The 18,784-nt window shown below is 39.6% G+C and overlaps 2 protein-coding genes across 2 annotated transcripts; both read right to left on the reverse strand.

Moving 5' to 3' along the window:
- LOC107646711 (protein FAR1-RELATED SEQUENCE 5-like) lies at nucleotides 9,323-14,864 on the reverse strand. Its single transcript, XM_016350878.1, has 5 exons — nucleotides 14,706-14,864; nucleotides 10,532-10,643; nucleotides 10,272-10,414; nucleotides 9,993-10,091; nucleotides 9,323-9,886 (listed from the first exon to the last, which is right to left on the reverse strand). Exons 1-5 carry the CDS (start codon nucleotides 14,862-14,864, stop codon nucleotides 9,323-9,325), a joined length of 1,077 nt encoding a protein of 358 aa, XP_016206364.1.
- On the reverse strand, nucleotides 14,873-18,784 carry LOC110263248. The gene is made up of 3 exons (XM_021104306.1): nucleotides 18,331-18,784; nucleotides 18,104-18,207; nucleotides 14,873-15,199 (listed from the first exon to the last, which is right to left on the reverse strand). Exons 2-3 carry the CDS (start codon nucleotides 18,200-18,202, stop codon nucleotides 14,888-14,890), a joined length of 411 nt encoding a protein of 136 aa, XP_020959965.1. The 5' UTR covers nucleotides 18,203-18,207; nucleotides 18,331-18,784; the 3' UTR covers nucleotides 14,873-14,887.

The raw sequence follows: 18,784 nt of genomic DNA on the forward strand, positions 1-18,784 counted from the left end.
TAAAAGAATTGGAAACGTCTCGAAGTGTCTTCCACCGTTAGATTTTATAGTTAGATCGTGGCCATTCATGTGTCATGGATGGGATCAAATGAAACTTGCGTTTCAGTATTATTCCATTCGCGCCTCCTAGCCCGGGTTGTGTGTAGATACATCAACGCAGATGTAGCACCGAATTTTACCATTGATGATTGGCTTAACGCCGAAAGTAATCTCCCTATTGTAGGGGGCAGGTAACAAACCTTGTGCAGATTTCATCTTCTGCAGAAATTCTTCTAGAATATGATAATGATTACAAATATAAAGAAGATTTTCGTCATGTGGTGTACAAGCAAACCATTGTTCAATATACGGGAAATCGTCATAAGCGGGAATGTAAATCCCGCTCTTCTATTGCAGGTGAGATAATGACGGTTTGTTTGATTGGAGGTAGCAATGGGAAGCACGTGTGAAATGAAAGTTTTGAAAGCATTCAGTTGCAAAATTTTTTTTTTGATTTCTTTTTTTATTTTAACAAAAACAAATTTTATGTTTAACTTTTCAGTTTTCACAGTATAAAAAGTTTCAACAATTTTTTAAAAAAGAAGATAAATTTTCAGATATAGAAAATACTAAAAATATGTTTGGTTGATTTGTTTTAGAAATATATTTTAAATACTTTAGAATGACAAAATATATTTTTATTAAGCATATGATTTTTGGTATTTAAATTTTTTTAAATTCTTAACTTTCACAAATAGCCAAGGTTTTCCAAGTAAAGGGCTTGATGGTATCTATTGAATCAATGTATGGCTTGCCCTGACCATGATAAACTCATTTGTGGCTTTTGAAACACAACATTCAAACTGGAGAAGGGTGGAGGAATTAATATTTGCCGGGTCTAGTGGGCACGAAGCAACCTAAAGCGGGTGCACATCGGATCACAGTCATCACGCCCTCTCTGTGGGCCATTGACGTTAGGATTTTTGCCAGTTAAGATTTTTAATAAAACAGTCGCGTTGTAGATATAGTTTCTAAACCAAACAATCAACCTTTCTTACAAACGTTTTGGTTGTCACAAGTAACAAACCCCTTAAATAAATTGATAACCGAAGTATTCAAACCTCGGGTCGTCTTCTCAAGGAACTGCAGGGAAGTATGTTCTTATTATTGGTTATGGAGATTGTAGATTTGGGGTTTCAAGAATGAGGAACGAATATGACAAATAATTTAAATGGCAATTAAAAATAAATAAATAACTGTAAAATAAATTTTTGGCAAGGTATAAGAAATTAGAGGTCCTATCCTGGCTATCCTTATCAATGATGATAATAATTGAATCTTAATTCCACTTCGTTAGCCTTTACTAATATAAAGGAAGGTCAAGGGATTAATTGGTTTGATCTTCGGATCCTATTTATTTCCTAAGAAAAGATTGGGATTATTGAAGTTCAATTCAATTAACAAGATAACAATTATCAATCATGTTTGAGTTTGACAACTCCTGAGTTACTGATTTCTTAACCAAAACCAAAAGGGGGAAAGTAAATCTACTGGAATAAAAAAAAATGTCTTCAGAGTAAAAGCAACAATAGCATAAATAAAAGAAATCAATATTAAACTGAAATACCTCAAATAACATTAATAAAAGAGTAATCTGTAACATGAAAGGATTCATAAAGTAGCTTGCAAAGGTAAATAAAAGGAATATTGAACCTGATCAAAAGAGATAATCCTGAAAGCGAATAAAAATCCTAAATCTAAATCCTAATCCTAAAGAGAGAGGAGAGAACCTCTCTCAAAACTAAATCTAAATCATGGGAAGTAAAAATTGGCGAGCTCCCTCTGGATGGATGCATTCCCTCACTTCATAACCTCTGGCCTATGCCTTATGGACTTGGATTTGGGCCAAAAAGGGCTTCAGAATTCGCTATGAGCATTTTCTGCAATTTCTGGTGCGTAGCCTCTGTCACGCGTCCGCGTGGGTCACGCGGTTGCATTATTCGGAGCTTTTCTTGTCACGCGGTCGCGTCAGTCATGCGGCCGCGTCACTGTTGATTCGCGCTTGGCATGCGTCCGCGTCGCCCATGCGATCGCGTGGATGCCAGTTTCTTCAAGAACTCCGTTTTGTGCTTTCCTTCTATTTTTGTATGTTTCCTTTCCATCCTTTGAGTCATTCCTGCCTTAGAAGTTCTGAAACTACTCAACACACTAATCACGGCATCGAATGGAAATAAAGGTAATTAAAATAATTAATTTTAAAGCATAGGAAACATGTTTTTTACATACATCACATAATAAGGAAGGAGAAGTAAAACCATGCAATTAATATGAATAAGTGGGTGAAGGATTGAATAAATCACTCAAATTAAGCACAAAATATATCATAAAATATGGGTTTATCAGCCATACTCCATCGTCACGTCTTGTCTGGAAAAGAAAAAGCTAAGGTGCACAGAGGCAAACTTGCTTATATAGGGATCCCTCATTGCACCTCCACGTTCATCCAACTCCATATCTTCTCCTCACTCCATATTTCCAAACCTCCGCTGCTGTGTTCCTAACTATGTCGTTAACCATGGGGGATGAACAAGTTGTGCCGAATGATTCTCAACTATCGGAAGAAGGAAATGGGTACGTTCTCTAACGAAATAGGGATTCTTATTTTGCACTTCCACTCCCAGTTAGATGCGATTGTTAACTCTAAAGTAACCTTCTCTTTATTCTCTGTAGGCGGGTTCTCTCGACTCAGTGCCCTACTAAGGCACAATCAGCCACCGACGTTGGAAACATCAACGTCAACCCAGAGTTGCCAGTCAATGCGGTGAGTATCCGAAACCCTTGGAAACCCGTGTTGATTTGTTGTTTTTGTAGAAGATGTTGTTTGGATAATCTACCTAAGACCTTTTGTGTGTGATTGGTTTAACACAGTAGCCACTTGAGGGAGTTACGACAACAACTGAGGGTCAACAGGGCCGAGCCGACATCATCTCCAACGTTCTCCGAAGCATTCTGGATGCAGTTAAGGTTCGTGCCTGACACCATTATTTCATCACTTGTTTTAGTAAAGTCGAGGGGGTTTTGGTGAAACAAAATATAAACAGTGATTCTGCATGAAGTGTACATGGGGTGGCACAAAAGTTATAAATGTTAGCATATATTTTGGTCAATACTGGGGTCCGACACATGTAGTGTACATGATGTGGGAGTTTGACCTTGAAGGGCCCCTCTTAAGCATAACCAAATTTTTTTATCAAATGCAACCGATGAAAGTCTTCATCAAGTATGTCTGTCGTTCGCGAAGATACTCAATCTCAATTAAATATGTCTTGTTTTGTGGCTTTGTAGCTTTAATAATTCGTGGAACCCATTGTGAAAAGTTTTAGTTTTTTCTTTTTGTATGTAGAGGATCGATGCTAGATTAGTTACTCTGGAAGCAAACCTGGTTGAACTTCAGCGTTTGCTCAAGGTCCGGAACTCAAGCGGTGTGACCCCCTTGATTGTTACTACAGGAACTACCAACGTGACAACATCTGCGGGAAACTATCACAGTGCTGGGTTACGACATCCCGGCCCAGACACAGGAACCACTACCACCACAAGATGTCAAACGGATCAGAAGATCCACACCTACACCTACCTAATCAATGCAGCAAACAAAGGGAAGGGTATTATAGAAAGCAATTCCGGGTACATGTGCGATGTCATAATTCCCAACTCCCCTGGTTACGATGATGACGTTGTCATCGACGAGAACCTATCTACCCCACCTCCAGTTGTTGGCGGGCAGCAGATGGGACTGCAAACTGGGTCTATGATGCATTGGGAAGCTGGCACACCTAAGCTGAGCCTTGGCGGGAACACTACGCGCCGCTGCCCGATCAACGGTCAACTGATAAGGTGTACACATATAACTCCCAACATTTCTCCATGTGTTACAGTTGTGTCACCAACTTTTTGATACGACACCTCTAACATTTAATTTAAGCTAATTTGTTCCCAGATCTTGCAGGCCTTTAATAACCTCCTCGGTTTTCAACAACTTAACTGCACAAGTGTCGTGTGTGAGTTATTCTCGCATTCAGCTACACCGATGCCTCCACCCAAAATACATAAGGTGAAGCAAGCAGGTCCTATCTCAGACCCTCCCAAACTGCCGATATCTACTATTGATGATACAAACGAGATCCAACCAGAGTTGGCGGGAAAGTGGATAGCTCTACCAAGGCAGGGTGGGAGCGCAGTCAGGCGTCCTTGACTGATCTCACGGCTTGACTCCCCTATCTTTCTTATACCCATGGTAACAAAGGAAAACTGTGCAAACCTTATTAATTTAGGTGTAAGTATGGTATGCATACTATGCAATTTTTCTGTTGATTGCAGAGCTATAAGATGGTTTTCGACCCAACTGCGGATATGGATCTAACCTACGACGAGTGCCACATCGTTGCGTATGTTTACGGCAAGACAGAAGACCTTAAGTAAGTCCTTTCGTAATTTGATACTATCTTAGTCTCCTGGTTGCCAGTCTATATAGCCAAACCAGTGCTGAATATCTTAAGTAATTTCATTTTTTGTCGTAGGGAGGTAATCTTCAAATTTTATGAGTTGGAGGTCACCAGGGGCATGTTCCACTCTTTGAACCCAAAATTTGTTCCCCACTCTGATGTAAGTGACTCCAACTAAACATAAACGACCTGCTGATATACGTACTTTGTCGGTGATGACTAGCATGTTGTTGTTGGTTAATGGGTTCCTCGTATTGGAAATGGCAGATTGTGAACATTGTTGTCCTGTTTGCTTCTCTAAGAGCATCAAGAGAATCTCCCATTCATTTTTGGTTCTTCCCAAGTCCCTTCGCTGTTGACGTGCTTCAGCTGAGGCCCATCGATATGATAGTTAAAAAATACCTGTGTCGCTGGATGCCTGCCACAACTAAACTAGAGAAGGTATAAATTAAAGTTCTTTGCTTTCAAATTCGGATTCTGTAATGTTAGGGTGGTAGGCAGATGTGGGGAAACCTTATTTTGTGATCATGACAGGTTATTATTTCCATATGTGAACCCAGTCATTCATGGTATATTATGGTAGTCCACGTCAAACAAGGCAAGCTTTACGCTCTTGATATCACCAAGACTGAAGAAACCATGGAACGTAGAGAGCGCAACATGCGTACAATCGTAATTTCCTTGTCCTTTCTCATAGTTTTCTAATGACTTTGTGACTTCCGTGTGGTATGTAACTACTTTGCCAAGCAACTAACCGTGGTAACATGTTTCATGCAGATGATAACTTTGTCACAAATTTTCATGCAAGAGCAGAATCTTAGCAGTTTCATAGAGATCTCTCCTGATCCTACAACTTGGGGACTCTAATTATCCCAAAGGAGTTTCCAACCTACCAAACAGGTGCTTTAATGATTTATTTAGTGATAGTCTATGTCATGTGCAACTATTATTGCCAAACCAGTATTTAGTTTGCTAATTTAGGGTTCTAACAAGTCATTTCTGTGACAACTAGCAACGATTATGCTGTGTGGTGCCTTTATTGGCTGCTGAATGACGGGTTACTTGACCCTAGGAGGCTTGGTGTCATGATGAGCGGAAAGGTGAGAATAAAAACTGCAACAATTATCATCTTGTTTGACTGGAACCAGAAGAAGCAAGCTGTGGATCAGGAGGCAGAGAAGCTGTGGCGCACCCTCATGCGCGCTCATGACTAGATTCCAAGGTCATGGATGCATGCAACATGGCTGTCTCGTATGTGCATGTGTTGCGAACGGTTATAACGGTTTGTAAAATAGCTTAGTAAGATTTACTATGTATAAAGCCTAGGACTCTAATAGATCTTAATTGGATGGTAAAGTGTGGAAACGCGTGGTCCCTCCACTATGGCAGGAGCACCCATATCAACACATTACCCTTTTGCAATCACGGTGGATAAGACCAAATCCTTTTGACTATAGTACTTATGTTTGGTGTCCTTGCTAATTTAGGATGGTATTTACAGTATCAGGGATGGGTGTCATTATGACTACTTTTATGTAAGGTATGTGTTTGAGTTAAGAATGATGCATCAAGCATGATAGTCATTATGACTATGTTTATATAAGGTATGTCTTTGAGTTAAGCATGATGTCATGAACTCTACGTTGATGTAATGCCTATCTTTATGTTACATTCATAGTAATATTGGCTCATGTATAACTTATGCAAACCGGACTGCAATCTAGGTTGATACATCCTGTGTGGCTATATTTTTCCTTTCATTCGTGTGATCCATGGGGGAGGCATGGATATTTCAGTTAAAAGTGCTTAGTAGATTTTGACCTTATTTTTTGAGCTCACATTAATAGACTGTGTGACTCACTCAAATAATGTTATATTTGGTGCCCAGACAGAAATAAAGTAACTGTAAGGGAATGCGCAAAAAATTGTAAGACTTTGTTTAGATAATCAAATATTAGAATATCATTTGATCTGATCATGGGAAATTTGCTTACACAATTATCATCACAAATGAAACAATTATTAATTTGTTCGACAGCATTACCTTAACTTAGTAATTTAGTTTAGATTTAGAGCAACAGTTTATGTACTGTAATGATTAACATGAAATTTCATATAAAGTTTAGAGTGGTAAGTCTAATGAAGGCTGTATCTAAAAAAATTGAATGAAAATTTTTTTGGTAGCTTGAATTTGGAATACGAAACGAAACAATCTTTCTGAAGTAAGAACATTATAAATATTCGGAGCTCAATCTTTAACTCTGATTTAACAGTTAAAGTTTTGGCACCAAATTACATTGCAATGAATAAAAGTTCTCAATATTTATGCTGATCCGCACCCTCCAATATCGTTTTGCAGCAAGGGAAGTCAGACACACCATCGATACCAATGTCCTAAGAAGCAACCCGCCCTCCTTGCAGGACCTCGTGAGAAAAAATGGATGATGCATGACAAAGGCCGACCTACAAGTGTTTGTAATGAATGTTCTTGCTGAAATGTGATCATAAACAAGTATCGGCAACATTGTTGTTGGAATCTAGTTTAAGTTTTGTAGCATATAACCTGCAACAGTTTCTGTTTAATACCTAATGAGTTCATAAATCATAGAGCAATGGCACTTTATCTTAGCTTTCTTGAATTACCTCCAAAAGAATCTACCTCCACTAAGATTTCACCACTTGCACAATTTTTTAAACTAGAAATAACAATAATAAACAGAAAACACAAGCCTTAATCAGTTATCATTATTAGAGATGGAAAAGATAAGAAATCAGAAACATGCAAACATTCAGGAGGACATACACATTACAGAGAAATTAATCAGTTATCATTGCTATGAAAAAGGATACTAAAGCTTAAACCAGCAGCAGAAGATACGGGGCCAGCACCAAACTCGCTTTTAGAAACACCAGAGGAAAACAACTACGAATGTTTATTTGTAAGTGGATCTCCCTGATCTCCACAGAAAAATTACGTATTTATTTATAATCATTGCCTCCAAAATTAGACATTAAAAGGTGTTAAATTGGTCGCCTTTTGATTGGTGATACATAGATGATAATGCCTTGAACATAATCCTAAACCATCAAATTAATAATTCCTTTCCCCCCTTATGCAATAACAAATGATAAAGATCTGTAACAGCATCACACAATGAATGTTTATATTTTAAATAATTACACGCAGAACTATTCACTATGAAGTTGGTGCCTGCGAAACTACTTCTTGCCTTTATTTATTTATTCTAAAAATACTGCTATTCTCTCACCCTCCACTTCTATTGAAAATTCAGAATTCACCCTATTCGCCTTCTCCACCTCCTCATATCTCTATTGCTCAAATTTTCCAAGACACATAGAAGCCTGTAAATAATGGCTCAACAAAATGATATTTTGAAGAATAGCTTTGTTTCAGTGAAGAAAATGAGTAAGGTAAATGAAAAAGAACAAACATAGCAAGGTTCATTAAGCGTGCAAAAGACATGTATCTTAATCGCTTGCACCAGCAACACATTCCCCATGGTATGTCATGAAAACAGCATAGGTCATGACATCATCTGATATTTTATTTAACTAATTGTTTCAAGAATGTGTAGTTCTTCAAATCTCTTACAAACAACAGGACCATGTGCTTACAGTCTTTGACAACTTTAGTGAAAATGTTGTGGTTGTTGCTGGTACAGTTAACCTTGGATTATGGGACAATACTGGCAATTACCATCTAATGTTCACAAATAAGATAATTAATTTAGTTTCATTGTTCAACGTCAAGGACACATGGAAAACAAGTTACCTTTTTTGCCTTCGCAGCAGCTTGCACAGCTTTGCCATATAATTCTTCTCTAAGAGATACTTGAAGCTTGTGCTGCCTATCATTCAAATACTACAAATTAAGATTAAGAGTTAATATCACTGGCTGCCAACGTATCGAATCTAGCTACCATGATAATACTATATACCATAAAAGAAGCAGCTAGTCCTCTGAGATACTTCTTTAGTTTCAGATCTAACTCATAAAAAATGTGCTGACAAGCAAAACATCATGTAACGTGTAAAATGTAAAGAATAAAAGTAAATAAATGCCAACTTCACGGATCTGAAATGTTTGTGACCGAATTCACAGATACTTAACTATATGCACTAGTAATATGCAAATGAGCAACACCCATATTTAAAGGTTTTAATTTTAAACATCAAGTGCTATAAAACAAACTTACTACAACTAGTCAACGGTTACTGGAGCCGCAAGAAGCGACAACATTTCCCCTAATATACTAGTGCCACTAAAATGAACATGTGCCACTCCGGAGCATATCAAAGGTCACCAAGTGACACAGCCTCCGGGTTGTTGGAAGCAGCCTCTTCTTACACCACCTGCATGAAAAAAATATAGTCACCTTTTAACCGAGGACATAGACCAAGTATTCATGGAATTAAATGTAATATGCTACATCAAAGAACGGGCCCATGCAGCAGAAAAGAAACAAAAACCTGATCATCTTTAACTGTGTGCCTCAAACTCTCTTATTCACGCCCAGACACGGATGGCCACCCTCCTAACCTGCTCGATTTGGACAACGGGTCCTTCGATGACTGAGTCGGCCACAGTTGCTACACTTGCGCCATTTTTTCCCGGTCGATGCGGATGCCTGGCTGAGTCGATTGGTACCCTTTGTCCTCACGCTGATGGGGTCCTTCACTCGTTGTTCCTCTGCCGTTACTCCAATGTGTTCCGGGGGCCTAAGGCCATTCTTAATTTCCAGGCATATTGTGTTAGTTAGTACCTTATGTGAGTAGTACTTGAAGTCCTTATCGCTCATGCATGCGACCTAGCCTAGTCATGTGCATAGCTGAGCAAAAGCTTCCAGCCGGGACCTATATGTTGTTGTTTGCTCATGTGTTTCATTTCCAGTGCAATTTAAGCCATAGTGCAACTTTGCTGTCTTCGACCATCTGTGGAGCACAAGCGTAGTGGGAATGATAGTATAATCCAAGCGCACCAACACAACTAGTATGTGGACACAGGGCAGTTCGAATGATTCTATTCTCAGGCAGGTGCAGCTGAATTTATTACCAACATTTTGCCTCGAAACCTCCCACTTCTTTTTCGGCCTGCGATATTTTTGAACAACATATACTTCACCCTCAGCATTTTCATTGCATTTACATATGTGAATTCGAACGCACCTTTTAAGAGCTTCACAAAATCTCCAAAACATCTCCCGTGTGTACTTTGTCCACCTGTCCTTCTCAAGCTCAACAAACTCAGTTTGCAAGACTGGAGTTCCATACCATGAACGAAACTCAAGCTCGTCCTCATTGTCTCGCAAGAAATCAATGCATCTTTGGAAGTTTGTGACAAATTCAAGGACCCCATATCTACTCTCCACAAACCTGCCGAACTTGGCATGTAGAGATTCACAACGGGACGTTGTCCTTATGCCTGTGAAAAATTGGCCTCTGATGTATGCTGTCGCCCATGCAGTTTTTGCGGTACAAATCCTTTACCCATTCGACTTCACAAACCCTACACTCATCCAGCATCGCCTCCCATTGCACCTCGAACTCGTCAACCTCCATGTCTGCAAGCATGCAGTGTCTAAATAGCTGGATGAATCATGAGTCACATATATTGGAGGTTGCATTAGGAAGTAAATGCCAAGCACATAGCCTGTGATGGGTTTCAGGAAATACATGACGTATAGCATTTCGCATCGAGGTATCTTCATATGTGATGACTGCCATAAGGGCCTTTCCTTCCATGCATTCCAAAAACTACTGCAGAACCCAAATGTAGGACTCTTGCGTTTTGCACGAGACCATTGCACATTCGAAGACACATGTTTGGTTGTGGTGGTTAACTCCCGAGAACACAACAATAGGCAAATTGTACTTGTTTCGACCGTAAGTAGCATCGAAGGCAAGAACATCTGCGAATATTGCATAGTCAAACTAACTGCGCCCGTCACTCCAAAATAGGTCACAAAGATTGTTTTCCGACCCAATCTTGTACCTCCAAAACATTCTGTTGTCTACACGGGAAACACATTCCAAGTATCGAATTGCAGCGCTTACATCTCCATTTTGCATTCCTCTTTGTCGCCTTACCTCATTATACATGTCTTGCTTCGTGAACGTCACAAGGTTAAAACCCCCAGCCTGTAAGGTCCCACATCGGTTGGGGAGGAGAACGAAGCATGCCTTATAAGGGTGTGGATACCTCTCCCTAGCATGACGCGTTTTGACAAGTGAGTGTGGGGGGGCTTCGGCTAGCATCCCTATCGTCAAAGACAAAACCGTGAGGCATTGTGTGCCAAAGCGGACAATATCGTGCTAGCGGGTGGTCTGAGCTGTTACAGATGGTATCAGAGCCAGAACCCGGATCGATGTGCCAGCGAGGGCGCTGGACTCCCTTAGGGGGGGTGGATTGTAAGGTCCCACATCGGTTGGGGAGGAGAACGAAGCATGCCTTATAAGGGTGTGGATACCTCTCCCTAGCATGACGCGTTTTGACGAGTGAGTGTGGGAGGCTTCGGCTAGCATCCCTATCGTCAAAGACAAAATCGTGAGGCCTTGTGTGCCAAAGCGGACAATATCGTGCTAGCGGGTGGTCTGGACTGTTACAGATGGTATCAGAGCCAGAACCCGGATCGATGTGCCAGCGAGGGCGCTGGACTCCCTTAGGGGGGTGGATTGTAAGGTCCCACATCGGTTTGGGAGGAGAACGAAGCATGCCTTATAAGGGTGTGGATACCTCTCCCTAGCATGACGCGTTTTGACGAGTGAGTGTAGGGGGCTTCGGCTAGCATCCCTATCGTCAAAGACAAAACCGTGAGGCCTTGTGTGCCAAAGCGGACAATATCGTGCTAGCAGGTGGTCTGGGCTATTACAGAAGCGAGTGGATCCACCACTACTGCCGCTACTACCCAGGCATCACAATCTCTGACCTGGAGCAAGTGGGACGAACCACAACCCTTACTACTACCCAGGTATCATAAATACACATTTATTCAAAACTCCATAATTAAACTCATTTATCATAAACATCCTTTCCCGTCTCATACCCGGAGCAAGTGGACAACGCCACTGCCTACTACCTGGGGTCACACATCACATTTCAACATCTTTCATTATTATCCATTTAACACATTCATTCATTAATCATATATGCATTTATACTCAGCCATAAATAATAATGGCTTTGCCGTAACCCGGCAATAACTCAGCCATCCGGCTCATGGTTCAATCAAGAACCGGCCATTTATCAATAAGTATAGCCCTTCGTCTCATGGCATACACAGTACTTCCACCGTCATCCCCCATATCTCATATAATCATCTTTGATCATCATTGATCATAACTTTTTCCCTTACTTCACTCGCAAGTTACCACATCCCCTAGCTCCTTTCTCATTGCTAGGCTTATTATAATAATTTAATACATAAGGGGTGAGATCGGAGGCTTAGAAGTATGAGATTTAGCTTTTAAAACTCAAAAATCAACTTTGGCATGAAAACAGGGTCACGCGTACGCGTACTCCACGCGCACGCGTAGATGGCCACAAAACTCATCGACGGTATGAGTCATGCACGCGGACGCGTGGATTGAAAATTTGCCAAACGACGCGTACGCGTCAGCCACGCGTACGCGTCAGCCACGCGTACGCGTGGGTGCACTTGCGCCCAGGCACAAAACTGGCACAACTCTGGCACAACTCTCGGGAAAATGGCTGGGCAATTGGTGCAGCGCATCGACGCGTCCGCGCACATCATGCGCACGCGTGGATGGTGCCTTCTTGAAGAATGGCGCGTACGCGCCAAGTGCGCCTACGCGCGGAGGGTCATTTTGCTAAAAATTTTCTAAGTTAAAAGCTGCAGAATTCACAGATTCAACCCCCAATCTTCCGGCGGACATAACTTCCTCATTTTAAATCGTTTTTCGCCCGTTCTTCGAACGGCATGGACATCCCGGATCCAGTTCCACTTTTAAACAAGTTTGGCACAAAACGGAAATCCACAGTCCAAGTTATGTCCCGTCTAAGTATGCCCAAAAACCATGTTTTCACACAAAACCACAAAGTGCCATTTTCAAAACAAGCCATTTTCAACTCTTTTCAAAATCAACCAAAACATGCCAATTTCTTCCCTTTTTGAAATCAATCAAAATATACCAAAATCAACATCAAGCCTCCTCAACTCATACATTAACACCTTTCCACAATTTACAAAACCACCATATAACCATTTTTTTTACCCATTTCAAACAAATGGCTAAATTACAAACACATTAACATGTCATACATCCTTCCTCATCCCAATTTCCAACAATACTATTTCTAATCAACTATCATTATACATAATCAATATCATACTCACTATCACGTGGCGGCTCATAAAAATGACAAATCACAAGGGTTTGAGCACTTCTTACCTCAGCCCATATGAAGTAGGGATAGAACCCGCTTAGAACACATGTTGGAGTATCCCTAAACACCCAAAATTACAAGATTTCAACACTAACTACCCAAAAACGTGTAACAGTAGGGAAATTCGAAAACTAGGCAGAGATGAATGGAATACTCACCACAAAACTTAGATAGAATTGTAGAGTATGAGAAGAGCGACGCGTGGCCGAAAATGGCTCGTCAATCGGAGCTCCGTAGCTCAAGTTATGGTGGTTTAAAGATCAAAGAGAGTTAGGTTTTCTCTCTTCTCTTCTCTCTTTCCAAATCAGCGCCCCAACCCTTCCTTTTAGGGTAAAATGAGCTGAAATGCTCATAACTAATGTTTATATATGTTGGGTCTTGTGCCCACTTAGGCCCGGTTCACTTATTTTTGTCCGTTGGCCCAATTTTGGGCCAAAACCTTTAAGATTAGCGCTCTAAATCGCACTTTAAATATTTCTACCTTCCCTAATTATAATTCTCCATTTCTTAATCTTATTTACTCATAATCAATTTCCTCAGCTGTAGTACCAGACAGATCTCAACCGGTACTGCCGGTCAAAATTTCACTGCGCGCTTTTACGCAGAAAACTATGTTTTCTGACTCGGAAAAATTCACTGAATCCAAATATCATATTTAAATTATCAAATTCCAATTGCCAAATCTTCCAACCATTTTCGCTCCTATTTAACTTATTATTTAATTAATTTCGATTAGACCGGGTATTACATTTCTGTAACAGCCCAGACCATCCGCTAGCACGATATTGTCCGCTTTGGCACACAAGGCCTCACGGTTTTGTCTTTGACGATAGGGATGCTAGCCGAAGCCTCCCAATACTCACTCGTCAAAATGCGTCACGCTAGGGAGAGGTATCCACACCCTTATAAGGCATGCTTCGTTCTCCTCCCCAACCGATGTGGGACCTTACAATCCACCCCCTAAGGGAGTCCAGCGCCCTCGCTGGCACATCGATCTGGGTTCTGGCTCTGATACCATCTGTAACAGCCCAGACCACCCGCTAGCACGATATTGTCCGCTTTGGCACACAAGGCCTCACGGTTTTGTCTTTGACGATAGGGATGCTAGCCGAAGCCCCCCACACTCACTCGTCAAAACGCGTCATGCTAGGGAGAGGTATCCACACCCTTATAAGGCATGCTTCGTTCTCCTCTCCAACCGATGTGGGACCTTACAATCCACCCCCTAAGGGAATCCAACGCCCTCGCTGGCACATCGATCCGGGTTCTGACTCTGATACCATCTGTAACAGCCTAGACCACCCGCTAGCACGATATTATCCGCTTTGGCACACAAGGCCTCACGGTTTTATCTTTGACGATAGGGATGCTAGCCGAAGCCCCCCACACTCACTCGTCAAAACGCGTCATGCTAGGGAGAGGTATCCACACCCTTATAAGGCATGCTTCGTTCTCCTCCCCAACCGATGTGGGACCTTGCAATCCACCCCCCTAAGGGAGTCCAACGCCCTCGCTGGCACATCGATCCGGGTTCTGGCTCTGATACTATCTGTAACAGCCCAGACCACCCGATAGCACGATATTGTCCGCTTTGGCACACAAGGCCTCACGGTTTTATCTTTGACGATAGGGATGCTAGCCGAAGCCCCCCACACTCACTCGTCAAAACGCATCATGCTAGGGAGAGGTATCCACACCCTTATAAGGCATGCTTCGTTCTCCTCCCCAACCGATGTGGGACCTTACACAGCCTGTGCCACGAAGGATTCATATATTTTAGGAATAATGATACCAACCTCCCTCAAGCTAGTCATTTGTGCAATCTCTACTTCAGATATCCGCCTGTGCGACCTCAAGTAATCGACGAACTTGCCAGATGCGAGTTCATGATTATGATCATCCACAAACTGAGACACGTACCATTTGCCACTCCCATCTTTTCTCTTTATCCTCATCTCGGCAAGGCAACCACAACGAGTCACAGTCTTGTGCTCCCGTTTCGATTAGCCATCTCTAACCATTTCTTCTCTCGATACCCTTGCCTATTGCACACAAATGTGTATCGCACAATATCCCCTGCACTATTTGTTACCTTCCTCCCTTGCCTTGTAGAAAACCCCTTTAATCGGCTATAGTTATTATAAAAGGATCTGGCTTCATCTAGAGTGTTAAATTCCATTCGAAGGACATCATCTGGCCACACTCCTTCATCCGAATCGAACCCATCATCCTTACTTTCATAGTCACCAAAGTATTCCTCCGCTTCAATTCCCATGTCATATAATGCTTCCTGTATAATTAATGAAATCCATTATTCATCATCGGGGCTAGGGGTGGTCAAGAAAATTAGTTTAGCAAAACTGAACAAAAACTGCTTTAAATAAACCAGAATTTTTAAACAAAATCAGTAAACTGAAACTACACTTTTTGAATAAAAACCAGTTTGTTGAAAACTAGTTTTTATGGTCTAATTCGGTTTAAACCCAACAAAACTGGTATCTAATTTCACTATAGTAATATAAAAACTAAGCATTTTTCCGATTGTTGGTAGCGTAAAATGATTATGACGTGATATACAGGTGCCATAGTCTGTGCTTTAATTTCATGTCTCAGGTCATAATAGATTTTAATATATATGTAAGGATAATTCACACGAATAGCATAAACTGCTTCTAATATTACATCAATGTTCTACATATAAAAAGCTTACATGCCTGTCTCGTTTTGGTTTATAATTATGTAAATTGAAGCAAACAAATTTGATTTACAGCCATTCTATGATGCATTGATAAATATAAGTAACTTAATTCGATTTACTAATAAAGTGTACGGTGACATAATTCGAAGCTAGTTGCTTCGTTTTACGGCTTTGATAAGCCAAAATAGATCATTGCTAATTCATTCCATTTCTATAACGTTCAGCAAATTCCATTAATCGAATTTTTCTAATTTGACTTAGCCTGAAACATTGGGTGTTCAATAGAATGGGACTTATAATCATAAAAAAATATAAGTTACAAAAATTCTTCTGATCTTATAATCCAATAATATTTTTTAAGTCTGCATGTTTAAATATTGCTAGCTAATTAAGGACAAACAATAATAATTATCCTGACCTTTTAGTATTCCTCAATATACGTAAACTACTAAAGGATAAAAGAAAATTTCAATAAATCTTTTTAATTTATGGATACTCATTAATGATATTAGTTAAAAGATTTAATTAATGAGTACTCTTTATTATTTTTTATTATTAATTACCTAGCAACATTTAAAAGTGTGGAGTTAAAATTTATTATAGAATTATTCGACTAAAAAACCTTATTTAACTTATATTCAAGAAAACATAAATGATGATAGAAAAGATAAAGAAGAGAGGTCAAGAAAAAGGTGGAGAGAGAGAAAGGGAGCGACAGAGAGGTGGACCAGAAATGGGAGAAAGTCTAGAATTAATTTTGGATATATTAAAAATTAGTTGTAGCAAATAAACCACTTTAGACTACTTTAATAGTTTTAGTTTTATGAACTAGTTTAAATTGTTGCACTACATGATAAACTGATTTAAAATCAATTTCTATGTCAACAAGCAGTTTAGTTCAATTTCTAAACCTTTTAACATGGTATGTGCATCAGTTTATGAAAAAAAAAAACTATGAACACCCCTTATTCAAGCCAAATAAAAAACAACGCAAATCACAAAAGATTAAATTCATTGCATTGCTATGGTTCACAACACCATAAAAGACTAACCAAATTCACCAAACGTTAGAAACACTTGAAGCCAAAATTTAATGTTAAACCCGCCAATAACAGTTGCTTCGACTCATTAGCAACACTACTCCCAACTCTGATTTACTTTACACATAAAATTTTCAATACAATTTTCAATAAATGCATCTCACACAGCTGCTGCATCATTAGGAACTAAGATTATCATCTAAATTGACAACTATAACAACACATTATGTTAAAAGAAAATTACCTATTAGGTTCCTCAATATATATAAACTGCTAAAGGATAAAAGAAAATTACAGTAAATCTTTTAAATTTATAAGTACTCATTAACAAATACTAGTTAAAAGATCTAATTAATGAGTACTCATTGAATCTTTGTAATTAATGAATACTCATTAAATCTTTCTAAAATACCGACTCTTTATATATAATATGCTTCATCAAAAGATTTAAGAATAAAAATTTAGACTGGCTTTCAATTTTTGTTTATCTTTTTAGTAGTTCATATACATTGAGACATACTTGTCGGTAACTAAATTTATTATTTTCTATTACTAATTAGCTAGCAACATTTAAAATTGTGGAGTTAAAATCTATTATTGAATTATTACACTGAAAGAACTTATTTAACTTGTATTAAAGAAAACATAAATGATGATAGAGAGACAAAGAAGAAAGGTCAAAAGAGGGGTAGAGGGAGGACAGAGGTGGACAACAACAAAATGGGCGACAGAGAGGTGGACGAAAAAATGGAAAAAAGGTTAAAATTAATTTCGGGTATGTTAAAAATTAGGTGTAGCATATAAACCAGTTTATACTACTTTAATAAGTTAAGACATGTTTTATTTTTATGAACTAGTTTAAATTATGCACTACATGATAAACTGATTTAAAACCAATTCCTATGTGAAAAAGCAGTTTAGTTCAGTTTCTAAACCATTCAACATGGTTTACGCAATTTCAGTCCCGTTTATGAAAAAACTGAACCATGAATACCCTTTATTCAAGCCAAATAAAAAACAACGCATATCACAAAAGATTAAATTCATTGCACTCGTATGGTTCACAACACCTGAAAAGACTAACCACATTCACCAAATGTTACAAACACGTCAAAATTTAATGTTAAACCTGCCAATAACAACTGATTCGATTCATTAACAACACTGCTCCCAACCTTGATTTACTATACACATCAAATTTTCAACAAATGCATCTCACACAACTGCTGCATCATCAGAACTAGTATTACCATCTAAATTGATAACTATAACAACACATTATGTTAAAAGGCATATTTTTACTAATTTTTCCTTCCGTGAACACTCCTATAAATCTGACTACAAAGTTGTTGACCCATTTTTTCCTTCAAGGCTAACATTTAAACCACAGCATATATCACCAACCATGTCACGTTCAGAGATTAAAGCGTACTTTCAAACACTAATAAGAACGTACCTGCTCATCTAAACATACACCGCTGTGTTGAACCCAATCATCCCTGCTCCTCACATTCCATTGGCACGTTCCCTCTACAACACCGTTGCAGGACCCCATCCTCTCTGAATAAATTGAAATCATTACAACAATTAGCACAATTGGGTATACTTAATGTGTCGTTCACTTTTTCTCTCATTTCACCAGGCTAACAACATTTACTTTACAGATTTTAAAGTGAAACTCACCTATTGCTTTAAATGCAACGCACTTAGTGGCACTGAGTATTTATCCCACCAACTTCGTCTGCCCAGCACTGCACCCACCACGCCAGGAACCGTTTAATACCTGACTACATCCACTCGATGAACCCATTCAAAGGACACAAACATAGAAATGGAAAACCCCAAAAGCCACCACGTCGGTAAACCCCCTCCCTCCTCTTTGTAAGCTCATCTACTATTGCTCCAACAATCATATTCTTTGAAAAACATAGTTTTTTTTATTAAGGCATTCGGCAGGGTCGCCGAAGACCGACCCGACCCGGAATCACACCCAAAAGACAAATACGATTTAAAAAGAAAACACTAACAGCAACTACACTCCCTCCTAGTGGAACTTGCCTCCCCAATCCCGATGCACATAAGCCTACGACACTCCTTGAATGAATCCAAGACCCTACCAGATGCGAACCTTGCTGCT

The sequence above is a fragment of the Arachis ipaensis genome, chromosome B06, assembly GCF_000816755.2.
Source record: "Arachis ipaensis cultivar K30076 chromosome B06, Araip1.1, whole genome shotgun sequence".
NCBI lineage: Eukaryota > Viridiplantae > Streptophyta > Magnoliopsida > Fabales > Fabaceae > Arachis > Arachis ipaensis.